This window comes from Esox lucius, chromosome 3 (genome assembly GCF_011004845.1).
Source record: "Esox lucius isolate fEsoLuc1 chromosome 3, fEsoLuc1.pri, whole genome shotgun sequence".
NCBI classification, from domain to species: Eukaryota; Metazoa; Chordata; class Actinopteri; order Esociformes; family Esocidae; genus Esox; species Esox lucius.
The window spans coordinates 29,316,532-29,343,066 of NC_047571.1; the positions used below are offsets into that span (position 1 = coordinate 29,316,532).

Consider the following 26,535-nt stretch of genomic DNA (forward strand, 5'->3'; position numbering starts at 1 on the left):
TGTATTTGAGTAAAGTCACCCAAATAAAAGGATGTTCTACAGCTCTGCGCCTCATGTCCTGCATCTCGACTGTGACAAATAGCCTTTTTGGATAAGTAAACACCTTCCTCTTTCTGAGGTATACCCAACCACCATCCAGATCACAAATCAAGCTAATTGTCTTCCTTATGTGATCAACTGTAGTGACTTTGGATTAACCAGAGGGGCTACCAAGAAGCCAGTGGAAATTCTGAAGGAGCTTCAGTCCTTTATGGTAAAGACTGATCATTGTGTGCATGTGACCACAATATCACAAGCGCTCCACAAATCTGGACTCTATTGGAGGATGTCAAGAGAGAAAACATTGCTCAGAAAAGGCAACATCAAGCCTCGTTTGAGGTTTGCCAAAAAGCACATTGTAGATTCCAAGGCCAAGCGGCAAAAGGTGCTGTGGTCAGATGATATCAACACTTTAACTTTTTTGAATGTCCTTGAGTGGCTTAGTCAGAGCCCTGAACTTAACCCATTTTTATAATCTGTGGAATTACTTGAAGAGAGCAGTCCATAAGCAGTCACCATTCAATTTGACTGAGCTTGAACAATTCTGCAAGTACGAATGGGCAAATATTGCACAGTCTAGGTCTGCAGAGTTAGTAGAGAAGTGTTCAAAAAGACTCCTGGCTGTAATTCAAGCAAAAGATGGTTCCACCAAGTATTAACTCAGGGGGGCACTCACTTATCCAAATAGAGTATTTCACTGTTTTTAGAGTTAAAGAAAAATGATTCACTTCGATATTGTGGGTTACATAATCATGTTTAAATATACCATGTGAATATAGCATGGTGAAATATGATGGACTCTAGGTAGTGTTGTGGGACTGTTTCTGGTGGATACATGCATTGGCTGTTGGGAGGCTCTTTGGGTCAAAGTCCAGAGCTGTTTTTTTGGTCCCAGTCCGTCACTGCCCTACAGTAAACACGTGAAAAACCCAAAGTGTCCGAGAGTAATGAACTGTACACGCAGAAAGAATAACCCAAATCGGTTCTAACTGGAACATAAAAAGCGATTTCCCCCGAAGGACACTAATTCAGAGCAGCCCTTTTGGACCTCTTTGCTCTAATTTAAATTAGAATGTGTTCTCAGTCAACTAACCTGGTAAAATGAGAATGAAATGAAATAAAAATATTCTACGGATGTCCAGCGAGGATCATGGCAATGGTGAACATCCCATTCATGACTAACACAATATAAAAAAGGTCTGTTCACTCACCAATACATCGAGGTTCAGGGGTCCATTGGCTGTTCTTGCACTCAGTGATTCCCCACCAGCCCTCAGTCACAGGTTTCCGGCCTTTATTGCAGCCATAGTAAAGTGTTGTGCCTTCGCTGTACACGTTTTCTTCAGAGTTAAAATAACCTTCATCCAGTTTGGGTTTTCTGCAACTTGTGACCCCTTGAGCTAAAATTTAAGGAAACAATATTCCTGTTGACAACCATTTAAGCTGTTGTGCAGACTTCACAGTGCTCAATCTAGATTTTAATGACATCAATCTAAATCCAAAAGTTTATTCACATGCTGATGTTCATGAATATCACTTTTTTTTATTAAGGGAACATTTAAATGGGTTGATTTCCCAGCTGGACAGCGTGTAACAGCCCTGAATCCTGTTATATCCTCCATGCCCTTGAGACTGCTCGGAGACTCAGCAAATCTTCCTTGTGGAGGAGCTGGACAACCTGTGCAACCTGAATGGGCTGCAAGTACTGCCTCATGCTACCAGTAGAGACAAGGACACTAGCAAAACGCAAAACTAGAGAAGAATCAGTCAGGAAGGATAAAGGGAGAGAAATTGTCTGCGGCCACCACCTGCAAAACCATTCCCTTTTGGGGGTTTGTCTTGCTGTTGCCTCTCCAGTGCACCTGTTGTCACTTTCAATTGTACAAAAACAGGTTGACAATGACTCACAGTGGCTTATGCTTCCTAACTGGGCAGATTGATATCCCATGAAGTTTAATGGTGTTATGTTGTGATGATTCCATGTTCCCTTGATGTTCTTGAGTAGAATAGAATGTTACGACAATTTCTTAAATAGGATTTTTCAGGGTATATACTGTTGATAGTAATACTGTGAATACTGTAAAAAATATGTTTGACTGATTATACTCCTGCTGCAGGTTTGGATGTGTTGCATTGATTCACCAACCACCTGGTTGGAAAATACACAACCTTGGTGAAGTATAGCAGCTTTTGTCAGACTGGCCAAAATGGTTCTTGAATGTATTCATTTATATATTTTATTGAGATGGTAGGTAATGTATTTACCTAAATTAAGCTTAAAGCATTTTCAGTAGTAAAACTGAATGACAATGTCATTTTGCTCAGTATGTGCGCTCTCTGTGAAATATAATAATAATAATATATATATATCTATTATATACATTCATTATTTATTTTCCTACTTAAGCCATAGCGGATCATGTTAAATTGCATCATAACATTTAACATCAGCGACAGGATGTTTTGCTGTTGATGTGTGGGAGAGTTTCGCCACAGAATAATTCTCCTAAATAATGACACTGTAAATATTGCTGTGGTGGGATTGATTGAATCACTGCCCTAATAAAGGTTTTTATTGATTATGAAGACAGTTAAATAAGCAATTGTATTTTGATAACTGGAGCTAACCACTATTGTACAGCACACAATCACAATACAAGCTGAGATATAAACAAACCCAACCATGTTTCCAGAAAAGTTGGGACGCTGTGTAAAATGTAAAGAAAAACAGAATGCAATGATGTGCAAATCATTTCAACCCTATATTCAATAGAAAGTAGTACCAAGACAACATATTAAATGTTGAAACTGAGAAAAGTTATTATTTGTTGGGAAATACATGCTCACTTGGAATTTGGTGCCAACAGCATGTTTGAAAAAAGCTGGGACTGAGGCACCAAAGCACTGGAAACGTGTAATGCTAAAAAACTAAACATGCTAGAATATCACAACTAATTAGGTCAATTGACAGCAGGTCAGTAACATGATTGGGCATTAAAATATAATTGTCAGAAGTGAGGTTGGGGAGGAGTTTACCACTCTGTGAAAGACTGCATGGGTCGAATAGTGCCACAATTCAAGAAAAACTTAGCAAAATTGCAAAGAGTTTGGGGATATCATCTACGGTACACAATATCATTAAAAGATTCAGAGAATCTGGAGGAATCTCTGTGCACAAGGGACAACGGCAACACAATCAGCACACAGTTCAAAAGCCAACATCCGTGATGGTATGGGGCTGCATTAGTGCACATGTCATGGGTGACTTACACATCTGTGAAGGCACCGTTAATGCTGAACAAAATGCACAGGTTTTGGAGCAACATAGGCTGCCATCCAGATTACCTTTTCAGGGAAGGCCTGGCTTATTTCAGCAAGAAAATGCCAAATCACATTCTGTAAGTATTACATTAACATGGCTCCACAGTAAAAGAGTCTAGGCAAGAGGATGAACTGCCTACAGTCCAGACCTGTCACCCATTGAAAACATTTGGCGCATTATGAAACGTAAAATGTGACACATGTTGATCAGCTGAAATTATTTATCAAGCAAGAACGGGAAAACATTTTACTTTCCAATCTAAACATGCCCCTGTCCCAACTTTGTTTTTTAATGTTGTGCTAGCATCAAATTCAAAATGGGCATGTATTTCTCCAAAAACAATAACATTTCCCAGTTTCAACATTTGGTGTGTTGTCTGTGTACTATTTTCAATTAAATATAGGATTAAATAATTTGAACATAATTGCATCCAGTCTTTAGTTGCATTTTATGCAGCATCACAACGTTTTTGGAAACATAAATTGAGTATGTCAATTCTTTTTTTAATAGTCACCCTCCTGACGGCACACATTAGCAACCAAAACTAACTTGGGACTCATTTACTCACCTTTACAAACAGGTGTCTCTGACCAAACTCCATTGCTATGACACATCACTTGCTCTGGGCCCTCAAGTTCATAATGCATTTTGCATTTGTAAGTCAGTGCCATTCGATTGTTGTCGCTGATATAGTCCCCATTATCAACAACTGGCTTTTCTCCACATTTCTCCACTGAAAAATAAATGCAGCTCTTCAGAATAACAAGGACAACATCCACATAGTTCTGAGACAGTCAATCTCATCCAGCTGAGTACTGACATGTGAGAGTAACCCTGGTAACTATATACTACATCATCCAATGATTTATGGTGAACATGTCTTGTAATCATGATCTGATGAGCCCTGACACACGGGATGCAGTGGCGTGTTTGAATCTGTCCCACTGCCCTTCCAGTGAAACCATGTCCTTTATCTCTCTCCGCTGTCACTGTCAAAAGACAATGGATACAAATATCCGAACAATATATTACAATAATCTAATGAAAAAGTAGGAGAAGTTAAAAAAGTGAAATACCAGGTAAAAAGGGACCTGATCCACTAGGTTCTGGTCTGCCAGTGGGTCTCTGGGCCTCCTTACCTGTTGATGGAAAAGGTTACAGTAGAAACTGTATGACAATGGACCTGCTAGGAAATGTGGCACTAGACACGTCATAGAATGTGTTGTTTTTGTCAAGGACATTTGTTTGAGTACGTTTACCAATAAGACATTCACACTGTTTTATTATCAATATTTTCACTTACTGCACGTGGGGGTTGGGGTCCATTCTCCAGATATGCAGACAATGGATTCAGGTCCGTTCAGAGTGTATGATGTCTGACATTTATAAACCACCTCTGAGCCACTTAGAAACTTCTTCTGGTACTCTTGAGTGATGACTGCATTGAACACTCGAGGAGGTTCACCACACATGCCTACAGTTTTTGAAATTCAAAGAATGTATAATTTCATTTAGATTATGAGGACTACATGTGAGGTGCACATTACATATTCAAATCAAACCAAATGTTATTTGTCTCATGCATTGTTAAAGGAATATTTAAATTTTTAGCATGTTAAATATCATTTTCCATGAAACATAGCTGTTTAGTTTTTACACCCAGCATAGAAAAAATGGGAGACTGTACAATGCCAGCGTTGTGCCGAAAACATCCCCCCTGCCGCCCCCCCGCCCCCCTCGTTTTCTGTGTTCATTTTAAATAGGTAATGTAATTGTATAGGTAACCAGATTATTTGCAGTTCTCATCTGTTCAATATTCTTGTTATAATTCTTAGGCTATATTGTTATAATATAAAAAAACTATTTCACATGACAATTGACGTTCAATTAACAACTTCAACAAATTAGAATTTTGTGCGCCTCCAACCGCGAGCAAGCTTGCACAGACAGCGGCACCACGCGCCGTGCGCCACTCGCCAAACTGCTTGCGGTTTGCCGCCCATCGCCCTACTTCAATTGAAAGTCTATGAGACATTCACCGCCACCGCGGCCAGTGTGCAGGCACCTTTAGGCAAGATTAGGCAGCCGCCTATCCCCTCATTCACACACAAGCGGCATGCCGTAGTTGAAAGCAGAAGCGCTTTATTGTGAGACATTCAAAAAAGGCTTCCCGCCCAGCTTCTTTAAGCGGGACGGCAGCCCTGGCCGTGGCGGAACGGCAGACGGGAAGAAATTAAGCAGTGTTTTATTTCCCTCCCTTATCCATTGCAGAAAGCCAATCTGAACACGGAAAACCAATTGGAAAGCTTGTAGGAGGTACTACAATACTGAATAGTCCATAACCTAACCAACACGTAATCCCCTGTGTTTCCTTTCAGTGCGTTTCATTTTAATGAAAGATTACTTCACTACTCTGTTTTCTTTATGTTGGGCCCGCCTGCCTTTTTTCCCTCGAACATAATAGGCTACTTATCCCAGCTTAAAGTAGTACTCCTTGGCTGTACTACACCCCATAAACACTTTTAATGAACTAGTTCAATTTATAACTTTAATTTGTGCAGATGAACACTATCAAAAAGTGTCCTTTGAACACATCGAAGAGGAGCTCTTGGGCTCCTTGTAAGCCTTTCTAAGAGGCAGTTTAACGCAGGTTTGGGCTTAGTCGGTGGAGCTGTTGGATGCCTCACACCCACTGTGCTTAATCAGGCTTGATTCTATTTGTGATCTCTAATGAGCATTGTCCACCGGGAATCGACCGAAAGGGAACGCCCTGAGGTTGATGGATTTAAGTAAAACCGCTGTGATAAATGACAAGCCAGAGGTGTGTCTGTACTAAGAATGACTCCGCAAATAACAACGACAAAATACCGTAACGATTGAATGATGGCAGTGTAAGGCAATTGTAAACTATAAAACACAGTATACACATTTTTAGACAGGTGTTGTTTTTTTTACTTACCACAGTATTCCTCGTCGCTTTTATCTGCACAGTCAAAATCGTTGTCGCACGTCCATATCTTTGGTATGCACGTGTTAGTATCACACTGAAACTCCTGAGGTCGACACTTACGGCCTTTTGTATCTATAAGGAAGTTATAGTAGATTTGAAAATGAACTATTAATTAATTCAATGAGACGTCAGTGGTGTCTGTACTAAGAATGAATTATTAAAAACAAGTTTTTAAAGAAATTAGTCCATTTGATTCACTTATGAAACTCCATAATGACTAAGGTATCTCTGAAACTGTAAGATGACTATAAAATATATGTACATATTTGTAGGCTTATTTTATTTTTTTACAGTTTTCCTCGTCACTCTTATCTAAGCAGTCATAATTGTTGTAACATATCCATGCAGTTGGTGTACAACTTTTGTCAGCGCACTGAAACTCGCCATCCCTACAGTTTAGTTTTTCTGTGGAAATCAAACAGGAATTAATGGATCCTTTAGCCACCATTGGCTAACAATCAACGGACATAAATAGGACGTTTGAATTCTTACTTTTTCTGTGGCCAAATCACAATTGTGGAAAAACTAGTCTTAGGGGGCATAAACTATTTTACGTAAATCTTTGTCAGCTGAATTCGTAAGATATATTATATTATGTCAAGTATTATGACAGTAATGACCGGACGTTAGAAGCAGCGGTGAACGCAGTAAAAGTTAAATAGAGGGGACTTTTGTTAGGGGGTAGTGGTCAGAGGTGGTGGATGGGCAGAAACGTCCATGACCTTCATTCTAAAGTTCAAAGCCAACCAGAAGCTAATTCTTTGTAACCACAACTCTGACCTTAACTCCAGTGCTGTGATACTTAATGTTAACATAAAAATTTGTTTGTAACATAGTATACGTTTGTGTAAATTCGTAATATATTATATGCTTTAGTAGCGTTCGGTACATAGTGGAGGAGTTGAAGTAGAGATCAAGGGCAATGAAATAGGGATCTCTGAAGTGACTGTTTCTACTACACAACTGTGTTATATTATATGTGTTATATGTGTTATATTAAATGTGTTATATTATATGTGTTATATGTGTTATATTGAATGTGTTTTATTATATGTGTTATATGTGTTATATTAAATGTGTTATATTATATGTGTTATATGTGTTATATTAAATGTGTTATATTATATGTGTTACATGTGTTATATTAAATGTGTTATATTATATGTGTTATATGTGTTATATTAAATGTGATATATGTGTTAAATGTGTTATATGTGTTATATTAAATGTGTTATATTATATGTGTTATATGTGTTATATTATATGTGTTATATGTGTTATATTAAATGTTTTATACTATATGTGTTATATTTGGGACTGGCCGTTGGAACCATTTGAACCATTATTGTGTATGTAATGACATCATCTGACGTGAGACAATGCAGCCCTTACATTATAATATCTACTTTAGATCAAGGAGGGCGGAGTCACTACTTACTGTTACACTGAGGATTATGGGACCATACGCCATTGTCACATTTGACCGTCCCCCACCACCCGTCCAGTGGTGTCTTCAGACCTCTATCACAGGCATAAGTCAAAGATACACCATCCTGGTACATTTCCTGCTCCGGGACAACAAAGCCATTGTCCAGTTGAGGTCTTTGACAGACTCTTCCAGAGGCTTGAGCTGAACAATTACAGAATGTTTACATGTGTTATGTGTTGACTGGTGTGATGGCAATTCCATTGACCGACACTCTTAAAGGAGTAAAAACAGAGAATGGAAAGACATACATTCCTCAAATGTACCTTAGTTAAAAATATAACACTGGGTATATAGAAATGTAGCAGAGAAATGTATTACTTGTTTTATAATAACATGTTACAAGTGCACCAAATACATGCACTATAAATCAATTAAATTAATCAATTAATCTGCACAAAGTGAAGGTAATGTGCAGAGAATACTAAATTCAAACATATTTGAACAGCAAATTCAAACATATTTGAACAGCTATGCAAATCAAAATATCTTACCTTCTACTTTGATGGACAATAAGTGCAGTGCAATAATGACAAAGACTGGTATTTCCTTCATCTTTACTCCACTAATAATTATCTCACACTGAGGTATTAATCTAATTTTGAGTTCCTTACATAGGATAAAATGTAACTTAGGCTAATTATTGATAGGGGTTGTTTCTGAAATGTTTGCCCTCTGAGCAAACCTGTCGGGAAAACACAAAATGTCACAAATGACAAATAAAGCTGCTTTGCGGGAACTGAACATCTAGAGATTGCTAAATAATGGAAATTCTGTAAACATAAATATATATTCATTAATTTTCTTGTTTATTCTATTGCATCCAATGAAAAGGGTTGATGCTGCATTGATTTGCTTCATGCGGTCAAACATGTTTTTGTTCTCCGTCTCCATTGTTTGCTGTTCATTCAGTTCATTGTTTACACCAAGAGAAGTGAAGGGTAAAGGAAATTTAAATTTTCCTTGATAGTCTGTGTCCTATTTGCTTCCTCTGGTCTCTTGACTGTCTCTTTGTCACTTCTATGGGGGGGGGCAGCACTTGCTCTGTCCAGTCAAAACTCACATCTGTCCTGACAGCCCAATATTCTGACCAGCTTCCCCTTCAACACTAAGACAACAGAGTCTCTTCCCCTTCAAAACTAAGACAACAGAGTCTCTTCCCCTTCAGCACTAAGACAACAGAGTCTCTTCCCCTTCAACACTAAGACAACAGAGTCTCTTCCCATTCTCTGACAACGTTAGAGTATCTGAACTAACTTCCTAGCAGGCAGAGGACAGACAGACAGACAGTAGAGGTCACTCTTGATCAATCCTGTCACCTTAACACACAGGTGTCGAACCGGTTCCACAAAGGGCCGAGTGTCTGCAGGTTTTTGGTTTTTCCTATAAATTGGTTCCTAGTTCATACCTACACAACCAGGTGAGGGTAGAAACTAACCAATCAGTGACCTAATTAACCAATCAAGTACAAGGTGAGAGAGAAAACCTGCAGACACTCGGCCCTCCGTGGAACCGGTTTGACATCTCTGCCTAAACACCTCCGTTCTCCACGCTGTGGTCCCACAGAGACCCACAACTGGCAATTCTCTCCTCATTAAGCCACTTACTGTTTTCTAGACTCTAACTCACTGCATTTAAATTAATGCATGTACTGGAACTGTAAGTATGTAGTATGTGTAAATACATCTATAGAATATTCTGCACTTACTGCTCACATCCCAGTATGGTATATTCCCACCACTCATGGTATGTGGACATAATGTGAACCTGTGTGGGTTGTGTGTTTTCTGTCCCAGTGTGTCATCAGTACTGGCAGTAACCTGACATACAGGTGGATTCTTCTGGAACTGACGTTGCTGATTTGAATGGTCTAAAGATGTGATCTCTTATTGCTATCTGTTTGTCATTAAGTAGGTAGAGACTTTAGTTTCCAACTTATATGTAAAAGACAACAAAAGTCACATACAGTAAAATCAACGTTCTGATCTCTGGGGGAAATAATTAAAATGCCTACGAATAGAAGCCACTATTGGAGTGAATTGCCTGCATGCTCTCCACAGTGTCCTCCAGAATTGCACCAACTTCAAAACAAATTACAATGAGCACATCGTTTGACATAGTGAAACTATCCTAAAAAAGAGCTGATACTTTGAATTGATAAGATGCCAATAAAGACATGTGAATATATTAAAACGTATCCACGTACACAAAATGTACATTGCCATAGAAAGTGCCCATTCTATGTGACGTCAGACTCTGTGGGATCCTGTTCCAGGAGGATCTGGATCAAATAAACCATGGAGTAGCTGCAACATGGTTGCGGTAGCCGATGTGAAAAGCGGATGTCCTTCTCCCTTGGCAGGACATCCTAGTGGGTTCAGTAGGACTACTGGTTGATGACGGCACCAGATCCTGTCTATTCATTTAACATGGAACAGTGTTGAATGTCGGTACATGTTGTGAAGCTGTAGGCTAAACAATCACCACGAATGAATTGCACAGATTATTGGATTTCTTGGACAGACATTTTTATTTGATGGTTTAGTAGTTAGTTATTGTTATCTTTTGCACTTTTCAGTGAACTGAGTGAAAAACATACATGAAATCACACAAAAGCATAATTATATATTTTTATGTGGCTGTTTGCCATGATATTTGTCATCAGTTTGTAATAATGACATTTTCTAGATCTGCTCAAAGCATCCCTTCCTAAAATGGTAGCTCTCCCTTCCTCTTTATCTTTTAATCTCCTACATATTCCACATCATCAACCAAATGTAAATCCACTTCATTAAACACGTCATGAACTATCTTTGTTGTGGTCATTGTGGGACGTCCTCTCTTCAGGTGACTCCTGCTGCTGGTTTAGATGTGTTGCATTGATTCACCCACCTGGTAGGAAAACAGAGGAGACTCACTAGAAATATAGCAGCTTTTACAGGACAGGACTCAATGTTTCTTGATTGTATTCATTTATGTGGAAAATTAATTGAAGCTTGATTAGGTTAATTTACTGATTGTGTAGAAATGGAAAAAAGCATACCTAATTTTAACCCCTATATGTACCTGAAGGAATTCACAAGTTAGTTAATATTTTCATTCAAATGCTTGACAAGTAAAAATACAAGTGAAATGATTTTAACTTTGCTCAAAATGTATTCAGTCTTTAAAGTAAGAATTTTATTTTATCCTACTTACAGTCATAGTAAGTCAGACGTCCATACTGACAGTGAAACGCATTATATAGAGTACGTTTCCAACTATCCAAATATCTACATTTTAGATATGTCCAGTCATTATCTTTTATTATAATGTCATCTGTTTGATCCAGAATAGGATAATTTTTCATTTCCACTCTGCAACCCGCTATGTAAAAAAAGAGAATCCACATGTCATTGTACAGGCTCCAAAAAGTCTAAACTACTTGTAGTATTAATTCAGTAGCTGTATCTCCAACGGTCAACTAAACTCAGACTGGTCTTTATGAAACAAACCACTACCTGGCAACCCTGCTCACAGCTTTCATTTTTCCACTATTTGAAATGTATGTCAGTGTGGTCCCTGAATACATGTTGTAAAGACACTGTGAAAACATTAAGCTTTTAGACAAATCCCTGCCTTACTGAATAGAAGCAAGTCAGTGGAGCATTTAAATGTGTGATTGTATTTAGTCCATTTTAGCTGCAATGACCTTCCTACATAGATTGAAACAAAAATACTCTAGAGTATATATTTATGTGTTCGGTACATCATACTTACGTGTACATGGTTTGTGGGTCACCTTCCCATTCTGACAGTGAAAATGAGAGAAATATCTAGTTCCGTAATAACCCTTTTGTTTACAAAGAAATACACTACTTCCTCCATCCATAACATACTGATTTGTTGTAGCATCCAGCAGGTCAAATGAGGTTGGGGAGACTGTACAGGGTTCTGGTTCATACACATGAAACAAAATGTTAATACATGAGACAGTTGGATGTGTGATGATATTTAGCTAATTTTAACTAGTGATTCATTTACTCACCTTTACAAACAGGTGTCTCTGACCAAACTCCATTACTATGACACATCACTTTCTCTGGGCCCTCAAGTTTATAATACAAATTGCATTTGTAAGTCAGTGCCATTCGAGTGTCATCACTGATATAGTCCCCATTATCAACAACTGGCTTTTCTCCACATTTATCCACTGAAAAACAAATGCAGCTCTTCAGAATAACAAGGACAACATCCACATAGTTCTGAGACAGTTCATCTCATCCAGCAGAGTACTGACATGTGAGAGTAACCCTGGTAACTACATACTACATCATCCAGGTGCAATGATTTATGATGAACATGTCTTGTAATCAGGATCTCATGACCTAAACCATATAAGACCTAGTTTACAATGTTATTCATATAGACATAAAGCCTTGTTAAAAACATTATCAAAGCATTTAAAGATTTGTTTCACATTCTATAACATTATACATGCAGTATTTAAGTACATTGATTCATTTCTAGTTACAGGAATATTCAATATTTCTGTCATTAAATAATTATATCCATTAAAATGTGACCTCTGGGGTGGTCCAGTGTTCTAAGCTGTGCTAGAGATATATTGTACTGCTGCAGTGTAGGTTTATATCTGGCCCACTGCTCTTTCTTTGAAACAATCTCCTCTGTCATTCCCACTGTCTCTATTACAAGATGAAGGATAACTACTGTATATCCAAACAACATTCTCCATCTTTAAGATTACAATAATATAGAGCAATGGTGAAAAGTAGGATGCAGAAGTGAAAATGTAAAATACCAGGTACAAAGGGACCTGATCCACTAGGTTCTGGTCTGCCAATGGGTCTCTGGGCCTCCTCACCTGTTGATGGAAATAGTTACAGTAGAAATTGTATGACAATGAACATGGTAGGAAAAGTGGCATTGCACATTGGAAACCACTGGCCCGCAACATTTTACAGCATTTGTCTTTTTTGTCAGCAGCTCCTACTTGTGGGAGGTAGGCTACGAAGACTTATAGGCCTGTTACACCTTACATTCATTTACAGTGACATCACTGAAGTAACTCACAGGGGTTTCCAACCATCTTCCTTCAAGGACCCATTTTACATTTGATCTATTTTGAGCAGACCCAGGCTGGGAATCCCTGTGCTAAACCTTAAAGGCAGTGTCAAAATTGCTGTTCCCATTACTGTGCCGCTGTTCGACATTTTATCTCATGCTGGGTTTTGTTGACCACCCACCACTAGCGTTTAGCATTTGGCGATCCGTGTTTGAATCGCTAGTCACTAGTCGCCAGGTCTTAGACATAAAGAAGGGAAAAGCAACCGATTTTGCAGGTTTTCCCACTTACAAAGCATGTAGAGGTCTGTAATTGTTATCATAAGTACTCTTCAACTGTGAGTGAGGGTAAAATGACAGACATCTACATGCTTTGTAAGTAGGAAAACCTGCAAAATCGGCAGTGTATCAAATACTTGTTCTCCCCACTGTATGTCCAAACAACATTCTTCATCTTTAAGATTACAATAATATAGAGCAATGGTGAAAAGTAGGATGCAGAAAAGTGAAAAATGTGAAATACCAGGTACAAAGGGACCTGATCCACTAGGTTCTGGTCTGCCAGTGGGTCTCTGGGCCTCCTCACCTGTTGATGGAAAAAGTTACAGTAGAAATTGTATGACAATGACCATGCTACGAAAAGTGCATTGCACATTGGAAACCACTGGCCCGCAATATTCTACATTCAAGTGTCACAAAGCTTGAATCATTTCAAATTGGTTTCTTGAACATGACAATGAGTTCACTGTACTGAAATGGCCCCCACAGTCACCAGATCTCAACCCAATAGAGCATCTTTGGGATGTGGTGGAATGGGAGCTTCGTGCTCTGGATGTGCATCCCACAAATCTCCATCAACTGCTAGATGCTATCGTATCAATATGGGCCAACATTTCTAAAGAATGCTTTCAGCACCTTGTTGAATCAATGCCACGTAGAATTAAGGCAGTTCTGAAGGCGAAAGGGGGTCAAACACAGTATTAGTATGGTGTTCCTAATAATCCTTTAGGTGAGTGTAGACCACAATCCCTTGAGCGCAATAAAAGAGGAGGGGTTTCCACAATTCTCTCGTCTTTTCACTTGATGAAAAAGTCAGTCATCGTCACCTATATTGATACTCATTGCATCAATATCATTCACGGATGAAAGGAAATTGAAAATTGTGCCATGAAATTCAATAGCTTTGGCAGTGTCAAGTTCATCTTCAGTCTCACTAACAACTTAATTGTTATGACTATTCCAAGTAGTAAGTTAGATACTAGTAGTTTTATTACTGGCTAATAATCTGTTAAAATGGATATCTGTTAAAAGCCATACAGTTCATAGATACTATTTGTGGTGAAAGTAAACTTCATAAGTCATGTTAGTCAGATTAACACAATGCTGAATGTTGTCTAGCTAAATATGCAAAATCTAATGTTTAGACGCAATTTTATGACGAGTTACTCTGTCCCAATCGGTCCAAATACTGGCATACTAGCTTACTATGTACTAAACAGTACGTACTTTACCATCATCTGCGAAATACGTACTTGTTGTACGTAGAATGTAGTATGCGATTTGAGATTCAGCCTGTGACATTTATGAAGGGACAACGTTACCGCAGAACCTGAAGAAAGGACTACGTTCTACATAATAAATTGAAGTGTGTCGTGTATTGAGTGTGCGTTCATATACCAGTAAGTTAATTGTTCACCTTCTTCATGTAGCATGTTCAAAGTTATATACAGTATGACACTGTTCATTACTGCGTTGTTCACTACCGCTTTCTACACTCGCTAATTACCAGGAATGTTAGCTGGTTAAATCAATGTTCTTATTTTCTATGTAAAATCAGGCCTGTTTCTAGGTATAGGGCCCCCGACTGCTAGCGTGCCCTGGACCAGTAGTGAGCCCCGGGGGGAGGGGGCCCCAATTCAAATTTTTGCAAGTTCAGGTATAACGAGAGTGTAATCTGTTAACATATCAGTTGTAAGGATAATGTGTGTTTAATTCAGATGTATCCTTATTGTGAGATTTGTGTTATTGTATGTACTAATCAATTGTTATATCTGTCCATCCCGAGAACAACACACTCACCCACTCCTACATGTACAGGCCAAAACAATGTAAAGGAGTTGTTCTGTTGTGGTGACTAAAGACATCAACGAATACTCAGCGGTGTCCCGCATCAGACTCCTTGAGTCCGTTTACTCTTTTAACCAAGAGATAAACACTACACATTTTACAGTAGATAGCGTTTACACTGACTTAAATAAAGTAATGGGCTAAAGGTTAATACAGCGTATTGTAGTATTTACACTGTATTTAATGAACTATCATGCTAAGCCTTGTCACCACATACTTTTGCATGTAAGTAGCAGTAATCGTTCTTACGTCTTTTAAACAAAGAAAAACTAACTTTGCCCAGATAGATGGTTTAAGGTTCAGCACTTCCTTGGCATTAGAGGATATAATGTGACAATGTTGTACAGTAGCTTTGGATGACGGTTGGAAAAATGGTCGCACATCACAAATACCTGTGTCGGTCTTCTCTGCGGATGAGGGTTCTTGAACTTGAACTATTCAGAGGAGGGAAGCAAATATCAGTAATTTGATCCTTAGAAAGGGTCTGTAACATAAACAACTAATGAAGACCACAAACAAGATCCAGAACTTTACTTACTGCACTTGGGAATTCCACTCCAAATTCCAGATATGCAAATAGTGGGATCAGTTATATTCAGGTTATATGAATCCTGACATTTATATTGTACCGAAGAGCTGTCCAAAAACGTGTCCCTGTATTCCTGAGTGATGACTGCATTTTTCACTTGAGGAGGTTCACCACATAAGTCTTTTCTTTCTGGAAAGAAGCAGGACATCTATACCATAGACACTGTAGTACATTATATTTCTATACTACACCCTCAATTCATACATTCATTCATTGAGATTCCAAGAGTGTATTATTAACAATAGAATATGAAGACTCCACGTGAGGTGAAGACTGTCAGTCAGATATATTGTCCATTCCATAATCTAGTCTTTGTAAAAAAGATTATATACAGAAAACAGGAACACATAAAAATGTAGAGTACAGTACTGTGCAAATGTCTTAGGTAGCTGAAAGTCGAACTAAGGCCATTTATTTGGGTAGTAAGTGTTCTAATTACAAAATAAATACATGAATATAATACAAATATATATTTATATATATATACAAATATATATATATATATATATATATATATATATGATAATAAACACTATCCAATTAAGTGGCTTTAGTTTGACTTTCAGGTGCCTAAGACTTTTGCACAGTCCTATACATCACTTAGATGAGAGCACACTCACTTTCACAGACTGGAAGGTCTTCCCAAATTCCATTTTCACACTTGGCGTTAGTGCGCTTAGTTTCATAGAATTCATCACATTCAAAGTTAACGGATCTTCCGTTTTTATACCACCCTTCCTCACTGGGCTTTCTCACTTTAGCGTTAGGGTTGTCTGGCGCAACGCAGTCGCTCTCGTCTGAAAAACCAAAAGAAAACACATGCAGCACCAGTCAAGGGTTTGGACACGTCTACTAATTCAAGGGCACTTCTTAATTTGACTATTTTCTACATTGATCACAGCTTGGCACACTTGGATTCTCTCAACCAGCTTAATGGGGTAGTCACCTGGAACGCATTTCAATTTACAGATGTGCCTTGTTAAAGGAGAATTTGTGGAGTTTCTTTCCTTCTTAATGTGTTAGGATGGGTATATATTATGTCTGTACTGTGTAAGTACATATTATGGCAAAGACAGCTCAAAAAAGCAAAGAGAAACCACAGTACATCAATAATTAAAAGCATGAAGGTCAGTCAATAAGGACATTTTCAAGAACTATGAAAGTTTCTTTAAGTGCAATTGCAAAAACCATTAAGCCCAGTGATAAACCTAGCTCCAATGAGGACTGCCACGGAAAAGGATGTCCCGGAGTTAACTCTGATGCAGAGCATATGTTTATTAGTTACCAGCCTCAGAAATCTGCAATCAAATGCACGGCCGATTGCAGCCCAAATATATGCTTCACAGGTTCAAGTAACAGACACAACATTAACTGGTCAGAGGAGACTGTGTGAGCTGGTTTGAGATGGTTGAGATGGTTTGAGATGAGTAGGACAGCAAATCAAATCAAACTTTATTTTTATAGCACATTTCTTACAAAATGCATTTCAAGGTGCTCTAACAGGAAATGGCAGAGATGGCTGGCAAAGATGGCTAGAGGACTCCAATTTTGCCAGGTCCTGACTATGGCCCCCAGATCTGCCCAGAGAAGGCTAGGGGCATCCTCATAGCCAGACACTAAAGGTTCAAAGTTTATTTATCAAATGCACCGAATCACAGCATCATCCTGCCCAAGGAAATTCTTGTGACATGGCACCCGACATCATCAATTAGTGGCAGCGGCACAGCATTGCCTCTAATTGGGGACCTAGTGATGTCCTAGTGATGGGCAGAAAGATGATTTCTGTATCACTAAGACAACTGGAACATTTATGTGGAGGCTTTACGGAATGCTCAAAACATCTTCTTGCACATGTTCAATGTTCATACATTTTGCCTAAGATTTTGTGGCTCAACAGAATGTGTGCCAATTGGAACGTGAAAATAAAATGTAGGGTTCGTCTCCTGCTTTTCTCTTGCCTTTTGATCTTGCATTTCATTTAACCATTCCTCCGTTCTAATGTTTTGGAAGATAAAGGCGTCTGGGTGAGAAGGGTTTCATTCCTACCCCTATTCCTTTTGCAGTAAATGAGACATTATTTACTGCAAAAGTAAATAAATGAGAAAAAAAAAGCCTGAAGATCGTCCAGATTTGAAACAGATCACTAGAGAAGTAAATCAAATTTAAACGTTTCTACTTCAATTGCTAAACAGAGATCAGTGTTTGAAAGTGTCGACAGGCACCGGAGAACTGTGGAAACCTGCGCTTTGCAACAAGCACTTTAAAACGAGTCTCCATTATAGTGATAAATCCATTATAATGATTGGGATGATAAATGCAGAGCCAGAGGCATTGCTAGGATCACAATACATTCAGGGCTTAGCAACCCCCAGTTTTAATCCATGATATCATATTATTTTTTGAGGGTCATTATTGCATTATTGGAATAAACATATTTTTTTACTGAAAGAAATATATAAAGAATTTGAGATCAGGGGCTATTCATAAAAGATCTGAGGCTATAGCCCTGGAGGCGCAGGTCTAACGATGTCCCTGGGCAGAGCCACAGGCAGGGTTGGGTAGGTTACTTTTTAAATGTAATCAGTTACAGTTACAAGTTACCTGTCCACATTTGTAATCAGTAACGTAACTTTTAGATTACTCAGAATCTGTAATGAATTACTTTTAGATTACATTCACATTAAGAGGCATTAGAAAACAAATAGGAATAGCCTATAACCAGTTGAACATCCTTTTGCGGTATCAGTCAGTGTCAGAGTTTACATAGCTGGCCAAAAACAGAATTAGCATTTTAACTTATGGGTTTTCTACAGCGCCATTGGAAAGGGTTTCTAAACCATTGCAGTCGACTTCAATATGATTGGTCTACATCTCTACATTACACGCTAAAGGTCTGTCAGACATTCAGTCGTTCCAATTAATCCAATAACCCTCAATCTTCCAGAATCTGGCTGTTTATCTGAACATAACCCAAAATCGAAGGATGTGTTAACCTTTTCTGTTATTTGTTTTATTCATGTTTCTAATTGCTTCAAAACACTGTTGAAAAATAAATGGCAATTTCCCAAAAAGGGTATTGACATGGTTACTGTATATAAAAAAGATATCCGCAGCTTTTCGCGCGTACATTAATACAGTAGTCTGATGTTTTGCTCCACAACCACCGGCATTGTCAAAACGTTGCAGAAACTATAGGCACACAAACGCACGTTTGCAATTGTGAACACCCGCACACAAATACGTTTTATCCGCGGGAATGTCTTTGTTCATCATTCATTCATGTTAACTACTGCATTCTTTAATGGTAGTTCATGTACCCTTATCAGAAAGTGCTACCATTTCAAAACAATAAATAGTCATGTTTAAATTGGAAAAACATTAACGAGGACTTGAACTCATGTAGCTCCACAGGAAAGTCTGCAGCCCTACCTGCCTAGCCAATGCTCAACTTCAATTGTGGGTATAGCACCGAAATTGGTAAAAAGGTGTTCAGTAAAGGCCACCATGCATACTGAAAGAGTTATTGCCATAGATGATAGAACATTTCTGTGGTTACTACCAAATAGGCTAACTTGCAACAAAGTGACGCTACTCATTGTAAGTTGTTGGTATTGAACCGGGTTTTCAAAACCTGAGACAGTAAATTGTTTTTGATGTAACTACACAGGTTTTGTCCAATAACACGTGATCTTTCAACACCCGGAGTCACGTTACCCATTAGTTTGTCCACACCACTGGGTGGATCATTGTTCGTGCTCTTTGTCTTAGTTTGCGTCTCGACTGTGACAAATAGCCTTTTTGGATAAGTGAACACCTTTCTCTTTCTGAGGTATACCCAACCCCCATCCAGATCACAAATCAAGCTAATTGTCTTCCTTATGTGATCAGCTGTAGTGACTTTGGATTAACCACAGGGGCTACCAAGAAGCCAGTGGAAATTCTGAAGGAGCTTCAGTCCTTTATGGTAAAGACTGATCATTGTGTGCATGTGACCACAATATCACAAGCGCTCCACAAATCTGGACTCTATTGGAGGATGTCAAGAGAGAAAACATTACTCAGAAAAGGCGACATCAAGCCTCGTTTGAGGTTTGCCAAAAAGCACATTGTAGGTTCCAAGGCCAAGCGGCAAAAGGTGCTGTGGTCAGATGATATCAACACTTTAACTTTTTTGAATGTCCTTGAGTGGCTTAGTCAGAGCCCTGAACTTAACCCATTTTTATAATCTGTGGAATTACTTGAAGAGAGCAGTCCATAAGCAGTCACCATTCAATTTGACTGAGCTTGAACAATTCTGCAAGTACGAATGGGCAAATATTGCACAGTCTAGGTCTGCAGAGTTAGTAGAGACGTGTTCAAAAAGACTCCTGGCTGTAATTCAAGCAAAAGGTGGTTCCACCAAGTATTAACTCAGGGGGGCACTCACTTATCCAAATAGAGTTTTTCACTGTCTTTAGAGTAAAAAAAAAATGATTCACTTCGATATTGTGGGTTACATAATCATGTTTAAATATACCATGTGAATATAGCATGGTGAAATATGATGGACTCTAGGTAGTGTTGTGGGACTGTTTCTGGTGGATACATGCATTGGCTGTTGGGAGGCTCTTTGGGTCAAAGTCCAGAGCTGTTTTTTTGGTCCCAGTCCGTCACTGCCCTACAGTAAACACGTGAAAAACCCAAAGTGTCCGAGAGTAATGAACTGTACACGCAGAAAGAATAACCCAAATCGGTTCTAACTGGAACATAAAAAGCGATTTCCCCGAAGGACACTAATTCGGAGCAGCCCTTTTGGACCTCTTGCTCTAATTTAAATTAGAATGTGTTCTCAGTCAACTAACCTGGTAAAATGAGAATGAAATGAAATAAAAATATTCTACTGATGTCCAGCGAGGATCATGGCAATGGTGAACATCCCATTCATGACTATCAAAATATAAAAAAGGGCTGATCACTCACCTATGCATTGAGGTTCAGGGGTCCATTGGCTGTTCTTGCACACAGTGATTCCCCACCAGCCCTCAGCCACAGGTTTCCGGCCTTTATTGCAGCCATAGTAAAGTGTTGTGCCTTCGTTGTACACGTTTTCTTCAGAGTTAAAATAACCTTCATCCAGTTTGGGTTTTCTGCAACTTGTGACCCCTTGAGCTAAAATCAAGGAAACAATATTCCTGCTGACAACCATTTAAGCTGTTGTGCAGACTTCACAGTGCTCAATCTAGATTTTAATGACATCAATCTAAATCCAAAAGTTTATTCACATGCTGATGTTCATGAATATCACTTTTTTTTATTAAGGGAACATTTAAATGGGTTGATTTCCCAGCTGGACAGTGTGTAACAGCCCGACTCCTGTTATATCCTCCATGCCCTTGAGACTGCTCGGAGACTCAGCAAATCTTCCTTGTGGAGGAGCTGGACAACCTGTGCAACCTGAATGGGCTGCAAGTACTGCCTCATGCTACCAGTAGAGACAAGGACACTAGCAAAACACAAAACTAGAGAAGAATCAGTCAGGAAGGATAAGGGGAGAGAAATTGTCTGCGGCCACCACCTGCAAAACCATTCCCTTTTGGGGGTTTGTCTTGCTGTTGCCTCTCCAGTATACCTGTTGTCACTTTCAATTGTACAAAAACAGGTTGACAATGACTCACAGTGGCTTATGCTTCCTAACTGGGCAGATTGATATCCCATGAAGTTTAATGGTGTTATGTTGTGATGATTCCATGTTCCCTTGATTTTCTTGAGTAGAATAGAATGTTACGACAATTTCTTAAATAGGATTTTTCAGGGTATATACTGTTGATAGTAATACTGTGAATACTGTAAAAAATATGTTTGACTGATTATACTAAAATATGATTGACTGATTCTAAACCAAATTTGTATGTTCTGACAAAAAAAGAATGTGAGGAAAATATTGTGTATTTGGAGATTAGTTTTGGGAATGCTTAGTTGTGGCAAACTTTAGAGGAAAATAAAAGTTAACAATTGACAGTATTGTAATTAAATAATCTGTGTATCTTTAGGAAAGTGGAATTTCCTCAGCTAGCAGGTCAAAATGCCCCTCCTCGGGAAAAGTTGCTCCCCTATTCTTCCCAATGGAAGATTATGCCATAGGGTTTCACAGAAGTGTGTATTTTGTTCACCTGCCATGCACATGAGATCCATTTTATTTGTAGTTAATGGAAGTGTATAGTTAACTTAATTCAAATGTTTCACACTGCATTTTCATTTTCCACTTTTGCCTTCATTACTTGCACTAGCTGCTGTGAACAGTTTGGATAACTTAATTCAATAATACATTAACAGTATGATGATTACATGTAAAGTAATCGCAATAAGAACAGTAAAAAATAAATGTTCTTTTATGGTACTTTACTTTAATTTTTCTGGAATCTTTATTTCTGAATGACAGTAGAATTCTGTTCTAAATTAGACATAAAACCTTAATTTAATATTCGTCCTGGCAAATAACTAGAAAACTTATGAGGAAACACAAGAAGGATCGGTTTTTCCACAGACTTTGATTCACTGTTTACAAAAATTAATTGTATATTTTTTTTTATTATCGATATCCCAGTATGCTTTGCGGTTGTTCATTTTGTTAATGTTTATGTTTGTTGTAATTGATAAGAATGTGACAGAGATTTGTTTTTTATGCCGTGTTACCTTTTGGAATGTTTTTTGGGGACTATGGTCGTGTTTGTGTGGCAACCACTGAAATGAAGACGATTCTGTTTGTTGTGTTTCGCTGCACCATATTTAGTGCTCTTAAATTCAACCAAAGCTGAGCTGTGGCTCTTGTATATTTCTGCCAACCTTGTGCCTGGTAGACGTAGGAAAGGCGTAAGTCGTCCAATGCGCAAGTAACTGATGTATAAATGCAATTAACTTGACAGACAAACCTTTTTAAAAGCAATAAATGACAGCCAGAAAAGGGAGATTTTGGTTAAGAAAATGGGTTCTTACTGTAAAATTGCAGAAATATACATTATTTGAAGTAAAGTACATTTTATTTAGTAGCCTGTATGTAGTAGTTTTTTTTTTACTGTCTTCATCTGGTGCCCGTGCTGCCAGAAACGTACAGTAGCTAAATTTACAGATTTTATTTTTTACAGTGAAGCTAACCATTTAGACATTGGTGAATTGCAAGGCTCAGTCATGACCACTGCATATAGCTAAAGTACAAATAGTCAAACAAACTAGGTAGCTTATAATAAACCAGAAGTGAACAGATTGCGTTACATGCTCTTACCGTGGACTGTCCCGTGAAGCGAAACAAGTAATACAAAAAACAGACCCTTTGTTTCCCCCATTTCTTCAGAGAATTGAATCCCCCTGCTACTCCGACAAATGTTCACTGCGGAATACAGAAAAAACGTATTTCACAGTTCAGGTCAGCTGTAGTTAATCATTTCAAGGCAGATAACACGCAGTTTCCAAATAGTTTGTTCGAATTTGGCTCCTCTAACTGTATTCAAATAAACCAACTTGTTTGAATAGAAAGGGTTTGGGATATCTTTAATTAGTTGTAGCATATATATATATACACTGGATAGGAAAATAAATGAGTAAGATAATATTTAATATCCAGCAAATATTTAACAAAACAGCTACATTTAATTCTAAGATCAACAGAACTTTTATATTATAACGCAAACATCGCGTTGCAGGTGAAGAATCACTGACGTTTATTGCACTTTCCACCTAAACGGAAATATAGTGAGTTGTGACACAAATTATCTAGACATATATTGAAATAGTAATCAAAAGCAATACTGAACTGAATGCAGTGAATAAGAGATGCGTTTCGGATGGTGGAGGGTGGATACGGATTACCTATGCAACTTCTCAGCAGGATAATGACGTAATTGGATAATGACGAAATTTGGGTGTGTAGTCGCATCCGCACGCGCGTGTTGATGGTCAATATTGGGAAGGTTTGAATAATTAGCCTACCCGCGCAGTCATGGTGAGCTGTATATTTTTTTCCGTTTAAATAGATAATTAAACAAAACTCGTGTTTTTAAGGATGAATACCCTTGGAATGAGGATGCACGACTCTTGTGCTCTAGAAGTAGCAGCGGTTGTTTAAAAAAACCCAACTCATAAGCGTATACATTTGAGGTCTGGGTGAGCTTTTGTGTCAACTGGAGTAGTGGCTACTGCATATTAAGATAAGTATGTTTGATTTGGAGAGCGAAGTACCCCCTCTTCCCCCGAAGTATAGATTCAAGGACCTACTCCTCGGTGACCAGAATTTACGGAATGAAGACAGGTAGGTTGGTATATTTAACGTAGTTCTATCTCGAAATATGATACAATAAGTATGTGGAATTATGCAATCATTTTGGCTATTATTTTTAGGCTATAAGTAGCCTGCAATATTTCATGTTGTGATTTTGTGTTTTAAAAATTATGTTTGGAGAGAGAAGGATGACTGTGTTACATAGTTTGATTATATTCACTCAAACTCTTTACTTTTCCGTTTTCCAAGGGTCCAAGTTGAATTCTTTCCAAATGAATGTACTTTCAAAGGGAGGCTTAAACTTTTCTTCATCAAAAACCAAAGGTCAAGTAAGTTTTCTCAGTTACATTTCTCGGACAATCCACCTGACACTGAGGTGTTCACTTTGCATACAGTATCTGTTGTTGTTTTCCGCTCTGCCTTCGAACAGCATCAGTCAGACGGTCAAAGAAATTATACCTGAGGGGCCCAGAGTTGGTCCCAGTCAGGTCACATGATTAGGGTCTTCTTAATCCCCTCCGTCTTTTCCGTCTCCCAGGCCTGAGAATAAGAGTGTTTGACTTCTCCCTGAAGGTCTTGAGTTGTGTCTTGTACATGTATCGGGTGTTAGCCGAAGACCCAGCAAAAGAACACGGCTGGTAAGGATGGCTGGTCTGTAGGTATCTCTAGGGTGTCCTCTGAAATTGTATGTGAATCAGTTGACCACAGGACAACGCCACGCCATTCACACATTCACTCCATGATGAATCATGTGACCGCAGGACAACACCCTACCATTCACACATTCACTCCATGATGAATCATTTGACCACAGGACAACATCATGAAATTCACTCCATGATGAATCATTTGACCACAGGACAACGCCATGCCATTCACACATTCACTCCATAATGAATAATTTGACCACCAGGACAACACCATGCCATTCACACATTCAATCCAAAATATAATTGAACCACAAAACCTGAATGTTCTACAAAGGGAAAGTGAGTTTCTCAGGGGAATAAGTGCGCAGAATTTAAAGGCTACAGTTGGTGTGCAGAATTATTAGGCAACTAAATTACAAAAATAATATCTTCCAACTCACTTGTTTATTCTCAATGTTTAAAGTAAGTGTAAGAAACAAGTAACACAAAATGACAATTAACTGAAATGTGTGTCTTTTCAAAAATATTCAGTGACTGATATAACCACCCTTCTTTTCAATAACTGCTATGAGTCTTCCATCCATCCATGTCAGTTTCTTGATCTGATCACGATCAACTTTCGCTGAAGCAGCAACCACAGCCTCCCAACTGCTGTTCATAGAGGTGTCTTCCCTGACTGTAAATCTCACATTTGAGAAGGGTCCACAAGTTCTCAATAGGATTTAAGTCAGGTAGCGAAGGGGGCCAGGTCATTATTAAGGCATCTCTGATGCCCTTACTTACTAGGCAACAGTGGCATACTTGGATGCATGTGATGGAGCATTGTCCTGCATAAAGAACATGGCCTTCTTGAATGCTGAGGACTTCTTCCTGTACCACTGCTTGAAAAAATATCTTCCAGAAACTGGCAGTAGGTTTGGGAGGTGAGTTTCAGTCCATCTTCAACCCAAAAATGTCCATCTACCTCATCCTTAATGATAGCAGCCCATACCAGTACCCCCTCCTTCACTTTGCTGGCGCCTGACTGAAGTGGTGCCCTGTGTCCATTAGTGATCCAGCCACGGGCCCATCCATCTGGTCCATCAAGAGTCACTCATTTGATCGGTCCATAAAACCTTTGAAAAATCTGTCTTCAGGTATTCCTTTGCCCAATCTATACGCTTCATCTTGTGAATCTTAGTGGTGGTCTTCTTTTAGCCTTCTTGACCGTGGCCATGTCTCAGAGCACTTGACACCTTGTAATTCTGGTTACTCCAGGTAGGATAATGAGTTCCTGGTAGCTTCACGTGTAATTCTTCTCTTTTCTTCTTCTTTTGCAGTTAATTTGTGTATTTTCTTCTCCATGCATGTTTTGCACCCCAGTTCACTATTTCAAGAGTTTTGCCTCCATCTGAAAGGCATTTTATAATTTGACTTTCCGGTGTCAGTTAAATCTCTTTTTGGCCCATTTTACCTGAGGTCATGAAGCTGCCTAATAATTCTGCTCACCTTGATATAATGTGTAATTCATTTACACCACACCCTCCCTCATTACACAAATACGTATCACCGGAAAATTATTGCATTTAATGGGCATTCAAGTTTATGTGGTTTGGAGTTGTAAAATGTGCATAGAAATAATGATACAATCAGAATACTCACTTGCCTAATAATTGTGCACGCAGTGTAGTTACATTTCTATGCCTGGAAACTGAACCAGAATAAACTTCAAATGCCAAGAGCACGTGAGGTTAGATGCTAGATCCGAGACCGTTTCTCACAGCAGGAACAATTCGGCAACCAGAAGATTGACATTGTTTTAATGTTCTCAAATTGGTTATCTTTTGTTCTTTACAGCTTTGGATGCCCCATAAAAAATTATACATTTTTATATATTGACTGGTGAGTGTTAACTCTATTGTTATCTAACTGTTTTAATTTAAATTAAAGTTAAGGAAAAGAGTTGGCGTTGGTTAACACTTGTAGACCACTCTCTCACTTTGAAAGGAAACAACAGA

The 26,535-nt window shown here is 38.6% G+C and overlaps 2 protein-coding genes across 14 annotated transcripts in view; one reads left to right on the plus strand and one right to left on the minus strand.

Moving 5' to 3' along the window:
- The window catches only part of LOC105024917 (complement factor H), a 59,390-nt gene extending 35,829 nt beyond the window's left edge, over positions 1 to 23,561 (minus strand). The window contains exons 1-11 of the mRNA XM_034289837.1: positions 23,480 to 23,561; positions 22,896 to 23,000; positions 20,597 to 20,785; positions 16,258 to 16,434; positions 15,587 to 15,766; positions 15,441 to 15,482; positions 13,445 to 13,507; positions 12,659 to 12,721; positions 4,438 to 4,500; positions 3,930 to 4,094; positions 1,251 to 1,439 (exon numbers count right to left, since the gene is read on the minus strand). Coding sequence (XP_034145728.1) covers positions 1,251 to 1,439; positions 3,930 to 4,094; positions 4,438 to 4,500; positions 12,659 to 12,721; positions 13,445 to 13,507; positions 15,441 to 15,482; positions 15,587 to 15,766; positions 16,258 to 16,434; positions 20,597 to 20,785; positions 22,896 to 23,000; positions 23,480 to 23,546 — 1,303 coding nt within the window. The 5' untranslated portion in view covers positions 23,547 to 23,561. The remainder of the gene's footprint in view (positions 1 to 1,250; positions 1,440 to 3,929; positions 4,095 to 4,437; positions 4,501 to 12,658; positions 12,722 to 13,444; positions 13,508 to 15,440; positions 15,483 to 15,586; positions 15,767 to 16,257; positions 16,435 to 20,596; positions 20,786 to 22,895; positions 23,001 to 23,479) is intronic.
- A 53-nt stretch (positions 23,562 to 23,614) lies between these two features.
- The window catches only part of LOC105024960 (potassium channel, subfamily T, member 2), a 37,160-nt gene continuing 34,239 nt past the window's right edge, over positions 23,615 to 26,535 (plus strand). For 5 of the 13 annotated variants that reach the window (XM_034289797.1, XM_034289779.1, XM_034289772.1 and 2 more), the window contains exons 1-4: positions 23,622 to 23,918; positions 24,138 to 24,217; positions 24,427 to 24,526; positions 26,375 to 26,419. In XM_034289797.1, the coding sequence (XP_034145688.1) occupies positions 23,824 to 23,918; positions 24,138 to 24,217; positions 24,427 to 24,526; positions 26,375 to 26,419 (320 nt within the window). In that variant the 5' untranslated portion in view covers positions 23,622 to 23,823. Of the gene's footprint in view, positions 23,919 to 24,137; positions 24,218 to 24,426; positions 24,527 to 26,374; positions 26,420 to 26,535 lie in introns of those variants that run through there. The other 8 variants (XM_034289795.1, XM_034289788.1, XM_034289794.1 and 5 more) reach the window with 7 other exon arrangements.